This window comes from Mustela erminea, chromosome 11 (assembly GCF_009829155.1).
Source record: "Mustela erminea isolate mMusErm1 chromosome 11, mMusErm1.Pri, whole genome shotgun sequence".
Lineage (NCBI taxonomy): Eukaryota > Metazoa > Chordata > Mammalia > Carnivora > Mustelidae > Mustela > Mustela erminea.
In genome coordinates, this window is record NC_045624.1 from 17,812,057 (window position 1) to 17,830,322 (window position 18,266).

Sequence of the window (18,266 nt, forward strand, 5' to 3'; positions counted from 1 at the left end):
TTTTGCTATGCCACCATCTTTATTAAAACAGATATAACTCTTATTTGTAATCAATACAGTGCATAAAAAATAAGCAAGTCAGAGACATTGGAGGAATTCCATTTATTGTGGATGCATTTTCACAATATATATTTATTGCAGCGATCAATTATCAGTGAAAAATATCAAGTGTTTATAAAATTTTTAGGAATGGCAGATTCACAGAACATGCTAGTCACCTTGCAGTCTTACCTCTTAAAGATAACAGAGAATTATAATCAGACAAGTAAACAAGGAATTTATTTTTTAAAAGATTAAATCCAAACTTAACAAAATTCTACCCTAAAACTTATTCCATCCAATATTGGAATGAAAGTCAGGATCGATACAGTCTCTTCTCAACTTTAGACTTTTTAGGAAAAAAAAAATAATAGTGATCAGGAGAAACTCTTAGTCAGAAATACAACAAAGCAACATTGCTTCACCATGGGCCTTAATTCAAACTCTGATCCATTTCACTCGAATTACGGGAGTGAATGCTAAAATCAGGAACTACGTGCGAATTCTAGTTCACTTTATCATAGACTCATGTCTACTCTGTCATGGATAGATGACCAGTGCAGTCCTCGTGGCTTTCCTTCCTTTGGTCCAGGTGTGCTAAAGCTAGAGGATTCAACAATTCTTTACTGATTTATGAGGAAAATAGACTCTAGAAGGCAGTGGTCACTCTGCATGCCAGCCTTGCCCTGGCTAGCTCTTCTAGGGCAGTACTGTAGATTAGAAAAGAGTCATCTGAGAGTCTCCCTTAATGTGGTAGGAGTTGAGACTAAGAAAATTTTGGTTAAGTCAAATGAGGTATAAGTTTATAGAATTAAACTACATGTATATTTCTATGCTAGAACATACTGCAAGACACTGGAAGACTCTTTTATCATCTATTGTGGAGAATAGATGAGCACTAGTAAGCTAAAATAAGACGTGATATCTAGATTGTGTGTGCAAAATGTAAAAATGACAAGTCAATAGACTCTTGGGGGAAAAGGCAGGACTAAGTTACATTTTTTTTTTTGAAAATTCAACATGTTGTCAGCTACAAGTACCAATGACTAATAAAAGTAGAAAAGTTTAATTTAAAATATGTTTCGGTCTATGAAGAACGGAAATACTGTCATGACTCCTAAATACTGGCTTTTGCTCACTTTTCTTCTCTGCCTCCAAACATTAGCCGAAGTTGGTCTTAGGATACCCACATGTGGAATTCCAATCTGTACGATTTTGTGACAAAAATGCTGGTCTTCAAATTTTGGAGATGGAAGAGACCTCATTTATCATCTAAGCCAACCTACTGTGGACTTGATTTTAAGAAGAGAATAGAGTTCTGAGCAAGCTTTGTGTTTGACCGAGACGGTAGCTTTAGGACAAATTCCCACCGGACTTCAAGATTGTTTTTAATTATAAACTAAATACTATGTTTTATAGAAAATGTCAACTAATTTTGACACTTTTCTCTTTTCTTCTTACAGGTTATCGGGCATTGGAAACATATCAATACCTATTCTGCCATGTATCTATTGGCAAATATGAAATATTAATATAATAGTGTGATTTTTAATTTTTAAAAAGCTGTGATATTGGCTAGTTACAAGGACATACTGCTAAATATAATAGTCTAGCACATAAAAAAGCTTTCTACCATTAGTGTGTTTGTATACGTGTATGCACATACATACATGATCGGGTCATCTAAAATGTGGTTCGCTATCACTACCAAAGAAATCCACAAAGCAACCAACCTAACGAATCAGTACCAATGTCACCTAACATCATTATCCAATTTAGATACTCATCAGCATGAAAAAAGCAATACCTGAACAGTACATCTTTTTTTGTTTGTTTGTTTTAAGACAATCATGATTGCAGTATCTCAAATCTGAAACGGGTTACTTTCAGAGACTGTTACAATTGCCTAGAATAAGATAATTTCTTCCATGCTTTATGCTAAAGTGCAGAAACAACATGACTTCTGTATTTAAAATAAAAACCAAACCAAACCAAACCAAACCACTAGGATTTGTTTTTCTGGACACTGCACACATTTCTCAGGCAATTTTCAATGTGAGGCTCCTTTAGCTGACTTCCGGTGTGGCTGGTGTCACTGCTCAGACAGAGTTAGGCTGATCAGTAGGCAAGTCTCTATTTCACAGCATGGGTTTCTTTAGAAACAGGCTCCTGTGCAAAGGCAGTACTTTTACCATGAACATCTCTAGACTGTGATTATTAAATATAGTGATAATATACATGGGTTTACTGGGATAATGAAAAATAAAACAAGAGGAAATGAACTCAATTTAGTAAATCAACATAAATATAAAACAGAGCAAACTAGCCCTCTCCAACTGAGCTGGTCCAGCATCTTGAGCGGCTACTTTGGGTTCTTTCTTGAACTCTCTCAAACCTGCTAAGAGAAGAGAGCTTTAAATCCGCAGGTCATGGCGTTTCAGCCAGATGTTTTGTGTCATAAGAAGAAAAAAAAAATAATTGAAATACGGCAGGAATAAATATTTAAGAAGGGGAGGATTATTGTTGGTATTCTGTTCAAATATGTTCCTTATCTTCTCGTCTCCCTCTTTTCTGCTGATTTTACCCCTTCCTTTTTCCTTTCCTTTTCCCTCTTTCTTTCTCTCTCCCCCTTCTTTCTTTTCTCTTTGTTTCTTTCTTCTTTATATTCCCCCTTCCCCATCTTGGTCTTTAGCCTTGCTTGTGGTGTTCACAGTCAAGGAACATTTAAAAAACAAAAAACAAAAAACAAAACAAAAGACCTCCACTCGAAGGGCCAGGAATCCCTAGTGCGCTTTCCAAAACAGGCAAACATGGCGAGTGGCTCAGTCTTGGCCACATCAAGGACAATGACGAAATGGAATGTGCTTATCTTTAGTTTTCTCCTATTTTTTTTTTTTGGGGGGGGGGTTTAATTTCTTCCCTCCTATTCTTACACCCGGATCCTTGAAACTTATCTGGCCCACACTCTTATTTGTATACCATTTCTACAACTAACTGCTAGAATTCCTCGCTGATGTATTCACAAGCCTTGGTGTTGTGAATCTGCATTTCCGAGGAATGACGGCCAGACGTGTAGTGAGTCTGACATCTTGCAGCAGAGTTGCTGCCTGCTCTGCTACCTTGTAAACTCAGTTCTGGGCCTCATGGCTGTATTATTATTACTGTACAGAGAGTTCTGTGGTATGACCGAGGACGAGGGGGTGGTACTTGTGGAGACTACCCCGTCACCTTCCCACCTTGTATCACCACACAGCCCAGTTCCAAGGAGCACCAGTCATGTTGCGATGAACATGAGTGGTGTTCTTTGGAGTGTTACCATTCCAGATCGTCTCTGTACTCCACTTCCCAGAACCCTGGCTCAGAGGAATGTTTTCCTGAGAGGCTCTATGAAACCTGTGCGGACGGGCTAGGACAGCTGGCACCTTCCACTCAGAAAGCAGACTATATACACATTCAACTGCCATTTTCAAGAGGTCGGAGATGGATGCTAGAGGGGCCATGATGGCTTAGGCCAACAAAAGTACATTCTTTGTCTTCAAAAAGAAACAATAAACAATCCCCTTACCCTTCCTCCACCAGGAGAAAATCGTGCAAGGAACTTTCAAGATTTCTATTTTCTGCTAACTATGCAATCCTCCAACGAAAGGGCCATGCATAGTGGTTAAGATCGTAGGCTCAGACCGGACGGCCAGAGTTTGGATGCAGGCTTTGCTAACTTATTGTTGGGTCGTTGGGGAAAGTTCATGTCCCTGTGCTTTGCTTCCCTCAGCTCTAGACAAGGGTGAAAGTAAGACCACTTCACAGGGTGGTTGGAAGGTCAAAGGAGATAATGTAGCTTAAGAAGGTGGAACAGTTCCTTGCATAGGGCGGATATAGTGGTTTGTAGTGGTGATAATTATTACCAGGTACTTTAATATATTTAGAAAAGTTATTTAAAAATCACCTTAAATAGAGAGACTGGGCCATTGGATTTTGCTGGAATGTAGAGCAATCAGTAACTAATCAAGACGGAAGAGCACATTAGGCAGCTGTGCCAGACTGAGGAACATGTCAAAGTAGGAAAGGGCAAGTGATTCCCTGACTTCACGGACCTGTAGAGAACCTCTGGTTGCCTTTGAGGTGTTCCCCAGCCCTGGGTTTGCTTGAAAAGTGCTTCTAAATCGACCTGTAAGCAGACTGCTCTAATCCTGCTTATGGTTGCTCTCTGATCTCTCTCTCTCTTCAATTTTCCCTCTGTTAAAGGAAAAAACTGGGCTTATTGCTTGAAGTGGGGAAGGGCTACAATCAGAAGCTGAATTAGCTCCTTGGACAACAGACAGTCCTATTTTCAGTTGGAGTATCATTTAGATATTGTCTAGAGCCTCCTTTATGACGAAATGAGCATACCCATTGATGGGAAGACCAAAAAAAGACAAATCCAAGCACTCTTAGCCATTGGTTTTCTTAGGGTAGCAAGTTTTGTCTGACTTTTAAATATTATTTTAATTTTTTCCCCACAGCAACCTTGGGTCCTAGACTCCTGACAATGTAATGGGTCTAGAAAGCAGCTTTGGGGCCACTCAGGGAGACCGATGTTTCCCCCCTAGGTGATGGTCACGGTCCAAGCCTGGACCGTGTAAGGAAGTATAGAGCATGCTTATTTGTACCATACTACCTCTGTGGTTAACACTCCTACCACGATGGTGCTTCTAGAATGTCTTATTGTGGACCACTCCACAGGTCCGGACTATTTATGTCGCATGACTGACAAGCCGACAATGCAGCAGGCTCTGTGAGCTTTACTTCTCACTGTACCACATGCAACTTTTCAGAAGCTGATGGTCACCTAGACAAGGCTCTGTGGATCAGCGATATTTCTCATTTGACCCTGAGACATCATACTGCACGATACAGCAGGAAAAGAACCTATGAAAAGCAAATCTTCCCAGGAGATTACCTTAGTGGGAGAAGTGACCTTATCCACAGATTGCTTTTCCCAGAGGTTCCGCTTGCCAGATACGTCTCCTGGCCTCAAATCCTAATGATGAAAAAGAAGAAGTTGTTGATAGGTGGCCATTTATATTTTCTGGCCAGCTCTAAATAAATCCCCACTTCTGTAGTTTGTCTGAATTAATTTCTTATTTAATACACTTTATCCTGGTGATTCGAAATGGATGGAATCAAAAGGATCATTAGCCACTGTTTGTTTTTATATAGACCTTGGTCTATGTTATGATAGGAGAATGGGCTGGAATGATCCAGCCTCCACCGAGGGCTTCCTGTTTATTGATCAGTAGAATTGGAATATAAGCACATTTAAAATAATGCAGCCTATTTTCAACTTTTCATGCTCTTAGAAGTGAATAGAATGTAAGTTAGTTTTAACTCTTTTGGGGTTGGATAAGCAGGTCACCTCTTGCAGATCAGCCTTCTTTCAGCATTCTGGTGGATTCCCTACACCTTTAGGACTTCAGTGCAGACCAGCCTGACTTCCAAACGCCAACACTCCCTTTCTTGGCCTGGGGTCTTTCTCTGGGCACCGATGCCCACTCTGCCCACCCAGGAGGTAGGCTGGAAGTTCAGAGAGTTAACACCCCCAGGGGCAGTCCTCAATTCCTCACTGGTGAGATTTGGTGCAAGAGTATTTCTCAGGCTCACGCACGCCTCAGGTGGGAAAACTGGGAAGTGTGTGTTCTATGGTGGTTTCCAGGGTGCCTCAGTGGGATTAAGCTTTGATAGCCCATGTGGTGACTTTAAATAGCATTACTGGCTTCCTTCTTTGCCCTGACTCACTTCCTATAGTGTTTTCTTTGCTTCCCAAGTAAAGTATTTGCATTCAAATTACTATCTTAGAGTCTGGCCCTGGGCAGCTCAACTAACTGCACTTCCGTCAGACTAAAATCATGTTGTTTCCTAAGGAGCAAATGGGCAGTTCGGAAGGACAGTAGTACAAGCTAGCCCACAAAACGAAACATGTACCACAGGGTATACCCGTAAGAGAAGGTGAGTTGATGATATGTGTGAGAGCATGCGGAAATCTTGGGAAGAAAACACTGAAATAATGATTGGCAACAGTCACATAGCTTTGATTCATTATTTACTACCTCAGAATGAATCCGGTTTGGAAAGGGATCCAAATTTCTGTTTCCATGTACTTTTCTTCCAGCATTTGCTTATACTAGTACTTGGCAAAGGTGGTTTGTAGAAAATAAATGTGTTTTACTGAAATAGTAATGTTTATTTTGGCAAAACCTTTTCTCATTAGGAAGGCAAAGCTAATAACGATTGCGTTTATCCACAGACACTGGTCTAAATGGACAGTTTTGATAGATACTATTGAAATCTTGACACTGAAAATTCACTGGGTAAATGGTACCAAGTGAAGCATTTCAGATTTACCTTAATCTTACTGAGTTTCTAGATTTCTGTTGTGGCCTGGATTCCTGATATTCCATTAGAGAGTTACACCTATTTAACTTGGAACCAGAAGCAACACATCAGGTTGTTTTTGAAGAATTCCACTACATTTGCCAATGTAGGTAGAAGCTGCCAAACTGTCTGGACGACTGTTTTAAAATTTGGGAAACTATAATTAGGAACATACTAATGGAAGCTCTGGAAAGTGGCTATTATTACTTTATTTATTTGATTCATATAAAACAATTATTATTCTTTCACATGAATGTTCTTTTACTGAAGAAAGTGAATTGTAGTTCCCTTAAATCCTGACTATTAACCTTTTGAGAGCACTTGCAGAGTTTAAAGAGTCCATCTCAAGAAAATATGAACATCCAGGTGGTAAGCTGGCATGTTAAATCAAAGGGGAAATATAAATGCAATTACCTGGCCAGACTACATTCTAGAGAAAGACCCACTCCAGAAGAAGAGGGAGAAATGAAGTCAGGAGAAGCAGGTTTCCAGTCAACCAGAGATCAGAGAATGAAGAAGAGAATTCAGCTGAGAAAGACATTGTTGGGACTTTTTAAACAAAAAGAAAGACAAATTAGCACTTAATTGCTGTATATAACATGCAGGTTAGACACAACGAACAGTCAAGCCAGATAAAGACGACATACTCAGAACTGAATTCTAGTTATAAAGTTATACCAAAATCCTATAAATTCTGCCCACAAATAGCAGGAGGTGTCCCAGTAAAGAATCAGGTATAGATAGTGTTTAATTCTGAGTAAGTTAATTTTCAGACACCCTAAAAATACTGGTTGACAAACTACTTTGAACACCTTTGATTTTTAGCATATATGAAAATTACTATGTAACTCGTGGTAAAGGGTCGTTTTTCTCTTCGGGGAGTTGTAGAACAGAACTCTAATCCTGTGGATTGCTCCTTCCCTGCTTGAGGCTTCACTGGGTGAGGACTGTTTTGGGAAAGAATTTTCCTCTGATTTTTTTTCCTTAGTGGACATATGCCGCACACTTGCCAAAACAAACCCAGGCTTTCCCCTCCACTCGTGTATACCAAGGACTATAAAAAAGGAGCTGAGGATAAATCACCTCTGATTCCAAATCAGAAGGCCCCTTTGGGGGTCCCCAATGGCTGCTATCTTTAGGTAATCCTCTGACATCCTGGGCTGGGCTCAGAGTCCCAAGGGTGTCAAACTTAGATGCCTAGACGAAGGGCCAGGCTAGAAACATAAATGCCCAAAGAGACCTGATATAAGAAACTCCAAAAAAAAAAAAAAAAAAGTTGGGGCACCTGGGTGGCTCAGTGGGTTAAAGCCTCTGCCTTCAGTTTAGGTCATGATCCCAGGGTCCTGGGATTGAGCCTTGCATCGGGCTCTCTGCCCAGCGGGGAGCCTCCTTTCTCTCTCTCTCTGCCTGCCTCCCTGCCTGCTTGTGATCACTGTCAAATAAATAAATAAAATCTTTTTTTTTAAAAAAAGAGGGAATCAACAAATTCAAGACTGTATACCTCTGCACCTCAATACTGTGTTCAAATTACAATTTTAAAAAGGGAAATAAAGCAGCTCAAACAACCTAGATCTTAGCCCACCAGTGTGAGAACCCCCTGGATAAAACTTGAACAAGTTCCTTGCTTGATCTGTCTATGCTGCTCTCCCAGACTTAATGTTTTCCTGACAAGTTTTATGCAAGATTTCATCTCTTTTCTGCTAGATCCATTCTGTCTCTGAGTTACCATCTTGCCCTTGCTGGGCTGCAAGTCATGTCCTCTCCCAAAGAGACTACCATGTTGCTTATTCAGACTTCAACATGGCACCAGGTGCACTACACCTGGGATGTGCACAAAGCTTAAATCTGCTTACCAAGCACATTCAAACAAGCCGTTATTGACAACAAATTACATTTGTTTTCTTCCAGTCTGACCTTCATCTAGGAAGTCACATTAGTCTACCAAATCCAATGAGACATGGGAAAAAAGATATCACCCCAATCTATACTAATTGATGCATTTCCTTCCTTTCCTCTCCATCCTCTCGGAGATGGTCTGCAAATTGCTTACTAAATCACAGGTAAGGCAGGCAATGGTTTTGTAATTTCCCTGTAATACCTTTTGGTCCTTCCAGAAAATCTGCACAGTTATTATACCTGTTGTAGTAATAACTAAGTTAAATCTCTTAACACTCCCATTAGGACAACATGGATGAAGATAACTTATCAGTTATGGTACTGTTAAAAGAGTAAGGTCAAGTCCTACACCAAACACAGGGGTATAATATGGTTTAGAAATGAGTGAGATTGCCAAACTGTAAATGTGAAAAAGTAACCATCTCGTCTAGTGATGTGCTATACTCATCAAAGAAGAAAAAACATATACCTTTCTCTCTTTAGCCTTTCTATCTCGTGAGACCTTCAGGGGGTCTACGAACTTGCTCAATTAGTATCACATGTGTATTTGAGGGGAGAGTGCCCTTTGATTTCACTGGGTTTTCAAAAGGGCCCAAAATTCAGAAAAGTTAATAATCACTCGTCTGTACACACAAAACTTATATAAGTTACCATTAAAAAAAAGTAATTCCTACTCTTTATGTCACCTTTGGTGCTTGGGAAATTTGAGGCACTAAAGAGAATATACCTTTTGGGTATGATCCCTTGCCTAAACTGTCTCCAGTTACAGACCCCTCTTTCCGTATCTACTTGGATGGGGGAAAGATTTTTTTTCCAATATATTGACTTTTCAGTTTTAACTTGGGTTTACATTAGTTTTATACCTCCCGTGAGCCCTAGTGCAAACAATCTCAGGCTGAAAATTACTTGATTACAAGGAGTTGTACCCATGAAACGTATGGAAATATTTCCATTTTTTCTTTTTAAGTTGGAAAAGTGATAAACTTTACTGACTACTTTGGAGATTAAATGTGGAGTCAATGAATGCAATTAAATGCTCAACAATGCAGAGGCCAGTGATTGAGAAGGTTTTTCTTCTACCTCTGGTTTGGAGTGGTTATACCAATAGAGGCTCTGCTCCCTTGGGCACAACAAAGGTATAAAAGCAACTTAACAGAGAAAGCCCACTAATATATAGTAGGGAGCTTAATAAGGTTTTTGGTTATAATGATAAATGTAAGGCAATTATCACAGACATTCAGTGAAAAATTTAAAAGAACATTTTTATAGTAAGATAGCCACACTTAAGAAGAAAATGTTAGATTTCCAAAAATAACATTCATAACCAGTTTTTATAGTTTCCAGTTTTACTGCCTGTTTTTTTTTTTTTTTTAATGGCTTTCCTTTGGAGGTGTTGACAATAAAATTATAGCAATTATTTCAACAACTGCCCAATAACTGTATTTTTGTGTTAAGTTACAGAAATTAGGCAAATTAGAAAATATGGGTTCAAAATAGCCAACATACACATTCTTTTGGGAATAACTCTAGGAGTGCCCTTGACTGAGAAGCGGCCAAGATAATTCGCCATTTTTACTTTCAAATTCCTAACTGCGATTTATAGAATGGAAGCTAAGCCAACAGACTAGTTAAGAGTGTAAACTGTGGATGCTTCAAGCTCTGGCGAGTTGCCCCGCTCAGGGTGCTGAGGTGACTGTGGCACCATTCTACCCTCTGCGCTGGACTGCTCGCATTCTGAGCCTCTCCTCGTTTGTTGTTCGGGGTGGCAGCAAAGGAGAGAAGCACCTGTCTTTCCCAGGAAAACAGACCTTATGCTGCTGGAAACTGAGATCAAAACACTTCAGAAAAACCCAGAGCTACTTACAGACGGTTTGGGAGCGGGTGACTTATTTCCATCTGGGGTTTTGGTTAGCCATTCATTGATGCGGCTGGAAACCCCCACCTTCAAGCCAGCAGTCTCCTACAAAGTCAATAATCCAATATTACAGAAAAAAAAATAAACCTTACTTGGAAAAAAACCTTTGAAGTAACCTCAAAAATACTACTAGGTATTTCTTCACATAACCATTATGTGACACTAATCAATTATTGATCTCTATCTTTAATATTTTGAGCAAACTAAATCTTAAACTTGATATTTAAAGACAATGTTATCTGGTTTTCTTTTCCCTGCGCCTCACCCCACCCCCACTCCCAGGGGTTGATGATTAATTTCAGGCACTTCATTTAGAATACCGTGGTCAGAGCACAGGACACAGTCTAGCCTCCTGAACACATTGTCTCTGAGAGAATTAACATCTTCTTCACTGCTTTTTATAATTAAGCAGTATGATTCTTTAAAAAAAAAAAAAGGAAAAAAGAAAACAAAAAATCCAGCCTCTCAAATTAAAAGACCCAAATCGTCTACTGACCTTATTCGGTGTGCCTGACACAGTGGGGGATGAAAACACATTCCCTTTCTCCCACATGCTCTTGATGTTGCGGACACCTTCAGCAGGAACGGGAAGATCCGAGGCCGCTGGCTTCAGAGGTTTGGCGGTTTTTGTTCCCTGGAATGTGTGAACTATCTTTAGGGTTCGTGCTGAGAAGTCTGTTCATAAGATTCTGGTGAGCTTGTCTTCTTCAACATGATCATTTAAAATTTGTGGTGACAGTAAAAAAAAAAAAAAATCACCTTCTCCAAAAATTCTGTTGTGAAACTACATTCTGATGACACATATGCCTCAAATAAACCAGAGGACCTACGTCAGAGGGTCTTCCAAAAATGAAATGATGCCTCCTCCTGGGACACCGCTGATAGCGAAGGTGGTATTTCATGTTGTTTCCTTAACAGGTAAGGGCTGTGTGTGTGCAGGGCACTGTGCTAGGCTCTGGGGATACAGAGCTGCTCAAGACAGTCTGCTGTGTGAACAACAGTAACTAGTTATACAAGTATTTATCTCTTAATGTGGAAAGTGCTACGAAAGAGAAATGTAGTATGTAAAGCTCTCCCAGAGGGCAGCCGTGAGGGGAATAACAGTTTAAGGCAGCAAAGATGGCCCCTCTGAAGAAGTGACATTTATTTATTTATTTATTTATTTTTAAAGATTTTATTTATTTATTTGACACAGAGAAATCACAAGTAGATGGAGAGGCAGGCAGAGAAAGAGAGAGAGAGGGAAGCAGGCTCCCCGCTGAGCAGAGAGCCCGATGCAGGACTCGATCCCAGGACCCCGAGATCATGACCTGAGCCGAAGGCAGCGGCTTAACCCACTGAGCCACCCAGGCGCCCAAGAAGTGACATTTAAAGAGAGATGCTACAGAAGGTTTGGAAGTGGCTATGTGAGGAGTGTCATTCCATGTAGAGGGAAGGGCATATACAAAGGACCAAAGGCAGGGACATGTTGAAAAATGGAGATCTGTGTATGGAGAATGTACCAGAAACAGGGAAGAACAATGTAAAAATGGAAGGTGTGCATTCACAGTATGTTTTCAGCAGCAGCGATGGGCATTCCCAGAAGCCTACAGTTTCTCTGGTGGTCCTGCTCTGTGGCCCATGGCATGTGCTGGCAAGGGGGCCAACCAGGGTGAGGCGTACGTACCATCAGTGGCCGCACGTAAGAAAATCTCCCAGGACTGTGTAAGTTCTGAAGCCACAGTCTCGGCTTTCCTATTAAAGCTCTGATCAATTCAACCACAGGAAATAACTATCTGCAATTTGTCTTATATTTTTCTGGACACTTAGTCTTGTGAAAAATCACCTCTTCAGTACTAGGACTTGATTATTCATTTGATAAATCATCCAGACCTCTCTCTTTCTTATTCCCTCTTATCATTTGTTTGTGAACTATTTTATAGGTATCTCTACTCTGCACAAAGGAGAGGAGAAAAATCAAACCAAACGGATCCAATTACTTTATAGCAGGTGTTCTGATACACATTGGGAGGGTAAAACCATTGACTAAAACTACAAAAGGAGAAAAAAACACATCTTCTTCAATGGCCCTGTACCAAGTGCTTTGGTACTTGGAAATATACTCTATTTCCAAATCATGTAGACCCCCCTTTCTGTGGGAATGGGTTGGAAAAAAGTTGGAACAGAAAGAAGCATAAAACTATGGTCTTTCAAGCACATTGATGATGATTAAACCTAGTCTATTGCCTTTATATTAACTTATACTACTACTTTTATTTGATAATAAAAGTTTTTATAGATTAAAAAAGGATTAAGCACAGTTGGAACTGTTTAAACTACATATGGAAATACATTTTAAAAATAATTAAGGAGGGGCGCCTGGGTGGCTCAGTGGGTTAAAAATAATTAAGGATATTGAAGATATACTTATGCCCATACAAGTAACATAGTTCAGTACCAAGGAGCCCGTTCATTAAATGAGTAACAGCTTCATTAAAGAATATTCTGGCTGTGGGGCACCTGGGTGGTTCAGTGGGTTAAGCCTCTGCCTTCGGCTCAGGTTATGATCTCAGGGTCCCGGGATCGAGCCCCGCATCAGGCTCTCTGCTCAGCAGGGAGCCTGCTTCCCCCCTCTCTCTGCTTGCCTCTGGGTGATCTCTCTCTCACTGTGTCAAACAAATAAATAAAATCTTAAAAAAAAAAAAAAAGGAATATTCCGGCTGAAAGTAGAAAACAATTCAGTTAAAATCTTCTATAATTTATCTTTATCACTGCTCTTTTTTGTAACTAGTTTGAAGTATAATGAAGCATCACTAATATTCCAACACAGTGATGTGGTTACTGGACCTGATTACTGTCCTAGGCCTCTCTGGTCATCCACCCACACAGTCTGTCTCTGCCCATGACACTAAGGCCACCTCACCTCAATCGCACTGGTGTACTGCTCCAGTCTGCTGTCAATCTTGGAGACGACTGCTGCTTGATGAGTTGATTTGATGCCACTGTTATGTGAATAAACACACACACATATACACATAAAAATACAAGAGAGAATCTTTCCATATATACAACAGCTGATAATTCTCAACTGAATAATCAACCATATTTACCTTTTTTGTACAGATTTATTCAAAAATTCCGCTCGCTCTTCTATCTAGGAATTGAAAAAAAGAAAGACCCAGTGAATATTTGCAGCTTATAAACAACGTTTCTCAGCCCATGCGCCTTGGGAAGTAAAAGCACCAGAGAGTGTATAGGGTAACAGTAATAATAAAACTACTTACGAGGTATTTGAGAGTGAGATTTGGAGGGGACCAATGGTAGCCGATAGAGAAAGTGTGGGGAAATACAAAGTTCTGGAGCCAAATTAAAGACCAGACAGAAATGGAATAAAAATGCCTCTGAAACAAGGTCACAACCATTTTTTCCAAAAGCACATGCCGTTACCCTTTATGACATATTTATATGAGTATAGATATACCATGGTATTTGATTAACAAAAATTTCCCACAGCATTTTAACTATGTATTTAGTGTGCAATAGGATCGGATGAGCAAGATAACGAGGAACTGTGAACTCTTCCCCTCCTGCTTAGCCTGGCTTCCTAACTGACAGCAGGGAGCCAACGGCTGAATTTAATTGGCCTTGAACATGGAAGATGGGGATGGGAGGAGACTGAGATCTGGGGCACGACTCCTCAAGGCTGACGTCTCCCATGAAACCCCCATTAGCCCAAGTGGGAATGGCTGAAAAAAGCCCAGAAAAACTGATGGGTATATATGAAATGGTAGTCTTTAATAGAAACCCTTTTCTCTTTAAAGCTAGGAACTTCTGGGTGCCTGGGTGGCTCAGTGGGTTAAGCCTCTGCTTTCAGCTCAGGTCATGATCTCAGGGATCCCTGAGTAATTATAACCAAAGCAATAAAGTGCCATTTGTATTTGCTAAAAATTATGATTCCAGGGGTGCCTGGGTGGCTCAGTGGGTTAAAGCCTCTGCCTTCGACTCAGATCATGGTCTCAGGGTCCTGGGATCGAGCCCCGAATTGGGCTCTCTGCTCAGCAGGGAGCCTGCTCCACCTCCCCTCTGCCTGCCTCTCTGCCTACTTGTGATCTCTGTCTGTCAAATAAATAAAATCTTAAAAAAAAAAAAAAAAGCTAGGAAATTCCTTCTACTAAAACTAAAGCTACTAAATCAAACATGGTATTTCACTAAAACTGTATGAATCGAATCAGATGTTCTATGTAAGTCAGCAAGTATCTGTTGACTCCTCTGGATACCCAATGTCAGGGGAGAAATAGCCTCTGTCACTTATCACCTACCAAAATCAGCAAATACTAAAACCTCTGCAAATGACTGCCTGTGCCAAAGCACACACGTGCCCAAGGGGTCCATTTTTTGCCCTGTTCAGGGCAGCCAAGGAATCTACCAGACTTCAGACACTCCAGGCTGCTGTGGTTTAGTGTCCCCTAGAGTCTTCTGAGATGGTAGTGGCTCTTTCTGGCCTGGACTGTCCTGGGACTCATGGACTTTTTAGTAAACACAGTTAAGGTTTTTTGGAAAAATGCTTCACTCCTAATATCAGTTGAGTGACATCTTTAAAGATGTTAGTGGGGGCATTTCATTCTTTTCAATGATTTCTCACAATGATAAATGCAAACTCATTAAAAATAAAACTTCATACAAAAAAGTCTTATCAGTAGCCCTGAGTTTATGGGATGCAAATTGTGTTAAAAATTTTCTTCTGATTTTAATATAACTTAGATCTGCACTTCTGGAGAAAAAGTTCCCAGCTGAGTAAGGTGAAATACATTGAAACCATGCAATGCGCTGCCATTTTTTAATATTATCCATCCATCCATCCATCCATCCATCCATCCATCCATCCTTTAATGCTGACAGCGAGTCAGCTAAACTAACCAATAAGTTACATACTGAGCACTCACTCTATAAAGTTGAACACTCAGCAGTGTGTAAGACAGTGTCCCATTCTTTAAGAAGAACACAATGACTAGGGGAGACTAGTAGAAACAAACAAACAAAATACTTCACACTCAATGACAGGTACCATAGTAAAGAGAAGAAGAAAATAAGGCTTTGGGAGAAGTAAGTCTGTGGGGTCAGTGGAGAAGAGAAGTTTTTCAGTAGTTTGGATTCTGAGCTGAGGTTTTTAGTTTCTAGCTTACACAGGTTCATCAATGAGTTTATGGAAGTTGCGGGGGAGAGAAGTGCATGAGTTACAGTAAACAGGACATTTGGGACAGAGCATGGAGATTTGGGGAGCAGGGCAGGGGGGATGGAGGAATGAAACGCACAGGGGAAGGAGAGAGGCATGAGGAAGGGGCGGCAGAGGTGAGCCTTGGTTTTTGTAGCACTGCCGGCATCCTTCCAACTCTGGGATGAGCCTGCTAACCTTGCCTATCCCATTAATTCAAATGACAGAGATTCTCCAACTCTGACATTTCCTTTTGTACCTATGACATCAAACACAGCTTGACTTCATCATCACATTTTGTCAGGTCTCACCGTCCATTACTGATGCATTCCTATTGGGACATCCTTAACTTCAACTAGATAATGTAACAAGGTGTACTGAATTTATACACTAAACAAAGTTCCGTAAAAGGACTTTAACGAGAGCAATCGGTTCTTCCGCAGACCAAGAGGTGGCAGTGTTGTCTCGATAAAACTGAAGGGAAAGCCCGCATGCTATTCATTTTAGAAAATTGGCTCTCTCCTACTCTACACCCCTTCTACCACCGAAATATGAAAACAACAATAATAAAAACCCAATTTTAAATTTAATTCACTTAAAATTTGCTCTGCGTATGTTTTATGTAAGAAAAACCATTCACTGCTAACAAAATTTTAACTGTGAGAAACCAGATTCAGAGTTTCCCAGACAAGGAATAGGAGTCATGAGAACTTAACAAAATACATGAGTTGATAATACTTTGAGGTCAAATAGCAAATGTTTTCCCTCGCACTGGCATTCTACAATCTTAACTTATGACCACTTATAAAAGTCGCAGGGCCAAGAGTATCAACAACTGTAGGAATTCAATCATAGAATATGAAACTGAGCTCCAAAACCAGAGCCACAGCAAATTCTTCAAGGCACATACTATGGAAAAAAAGCAATAGGCTGCCTGTGCCTGAAAGCATGTCTCTGTTATATAGGAATTAAACAGTTTTTGTTTCTTTTTAACATAAATAATTTGCTCACACATGCTTCTCTAGCAGAGGGAATAGATGAATGGCTTCCCAGGAATGCTGGATGAAATGGGAAGCCAGGAATCTGGCTTAGGGAAAGACCAGAGAAGTTAGTTAAGTTGAATAATTTAGTAGCGAGGAGCTATTTGGAGAAGGAAACGATGAAGGGCTGTAGTTTCTCCTGAAAAGAACAGCAACTAGAAGCTTAGATGACTCTGGCTTTCTTCATGTTATCAAGCCTGTACAAAGAAAGTTTAGCTTGAGTGAGATGTCAAGGAGGGTAGAGAGAGAGAACACAGCTTTCTTTGATTATGGATGAGCCAGAAACACAAGGACCCAGGCTGAGAACAGAACTCTGGTAACTGCATGGAGATAACCTGAATCGCGTGGGGTTTTTGTTTTTTGCTTTTGTGTTTTGCTTTGCTTGTTTTGTTGTTGTTGCTGCTGCCTTTCTGCTCTTTCTTCTACAGCAGGGTCTGCAAACTATGGCCCATGTGCCTATGGGCCTTAGGCAGGCCATAGTTTTCACATAGCTCTCAAGCTAAGAATGAGTTTTATATTTTAAACGGCTTAAAAATCCAAAAAAGAACATTTGGAGACATAGGAAAACTATGAAATCCAAATTTCAGTGTCCAACCATAAACCTCACCCACTCCATAAAGCTTCTTTCTACTCATTGCGCTCTGCTCTGAGATGTCACTGCCTACCAAGTCTGCAGTCGGTTACCTGGTTATTCTTGGGATTCCCCTGACTGTGGTAACGCCTTGGGGGCAAAGACCTTGCTTTGCACTTCTCTCCTTCATAGTACATAGCCACCATTAGGTATGTTATAAATATCAAATATGAAACAATAAAATCCCCCTGTGGCTTAGTTCCGATTCTCCTGGGAGCAGATCTTGAGAAGAGAGGGTTCGAGTATAAGGAGTTTATGTGGGAGGCATCAGACTATGACTGGGACCCAGATGATCATAAAGACTAAGCAGAGCTCCTTAAGGATCAAACACGCTGATTTTCCTGTGAAACAGGTAGTAACTGTAAAATGTAAGTAACTGGGTTTTGTTCACTTTAGTGGGCCACATGAGATGACCTCACACACACAATTATAGACACACACACGTATATTTAAGCAGCTGGAGCCTGGCCATGATTCTCTACTGGTTTTACCCATCATCCACACTTGGTAGCTTTGCTAGTTTGATGGAAAATGAGGGAGAAATAAAAGTGTTAAAAGCTCCAATCTCTGAAGATTCATTCATTTATTTATGCATTCAGCAATCATTCAGCAAATATTTCTTGACTATCTTCACTGTGCCAGGTGCTCAATGAATGTTCATTCTCAAAAAACCCCCCCACATATTTAAAAATAATGGCATTTAGTACAAATAACAGATAGTGCTTTCTTGCTTCTGTTCTCTTTTCTCTGCATGCCAACCCTCCCCTCAAGTCCTTGACTGGGCTCCCTCCTGCTCGTCCTCTCTTCTCTTGCCAGCACTTCCCTCTTCCATCAGTTAGGAGCGGACTCCTCGAAGGCAGTGCCGGGACCAAACTCATCCTGGCAAAGGATCCCCAAGTTACATTTCATCTCCTCCCGGGATAACAGCTTTCAGATATGACCAGTACCGTTTCCAGCTGCCCTACTTTTAATAATGACAAATTAAAAGTGAATGGCTAGTATGAAAAGTGGCTCAAACCTTTATAGTATAGTTGCCCACTTTATAAACTTTTAATGTTTCCATTTTCAACAGCTTGAAGGGATGAGGCATCTGGAGGGCATGGGTCACTGAAATCTAGAGATAATCGTCGAATGTCACTTTAATGC

The 18,266-nt window shown here is 40.5% G+C and overlaps 1 protein-coding gene across 7 annotated transcripts in view; it reads right to left on the bottom strand.

Moving 5' to 3' along the window:
• The window catches only part of CALD1 (caldesmon 1), a 120,394-nt gene continuing 102,128 nt past the window's right edge, over window positions 1-18,266 (bottom strand). For 3 of the 7 annotated variants that reach the window (XM_032305844.1, XM_032305846.1, XM_032305842.1), the window contains 6 exons: window positions 13,348-13,391; window positions 13,161-13,239; window positions 10,755-10,892; window positions 10,208-10,303; window positions 4,976-5,056; window positions 1-2,437 (listed from right to left, as the gene is read on the bottom strand). In XM_032305844.1, the coding sequence (XP_032161735.1) occupies window positions 2,429-2,437; window positions 4,976-5,056; window positions 10,208-10,303; window positions 10,755-10,892; window positions 13,161-13,239; window positions 13,348-13,391 (447 nt within the window). In that variant the 3' untranslated portion in view covers window positions 1-2,428. Of the gene's footprint in view, window positions 2,438-4,975; window positions 5,057-10,207; window positions 10,304-10,754; window positions 10,893-13,160; window positions 13,242-13,347; window positions 13,392-18,266 lie in introns of those variants that run through there. The other 4 variants (XM_032305849.1, XM_032305848.1, XM_032305843.1 and 1 more) reach the window with 3 other exon arrangements.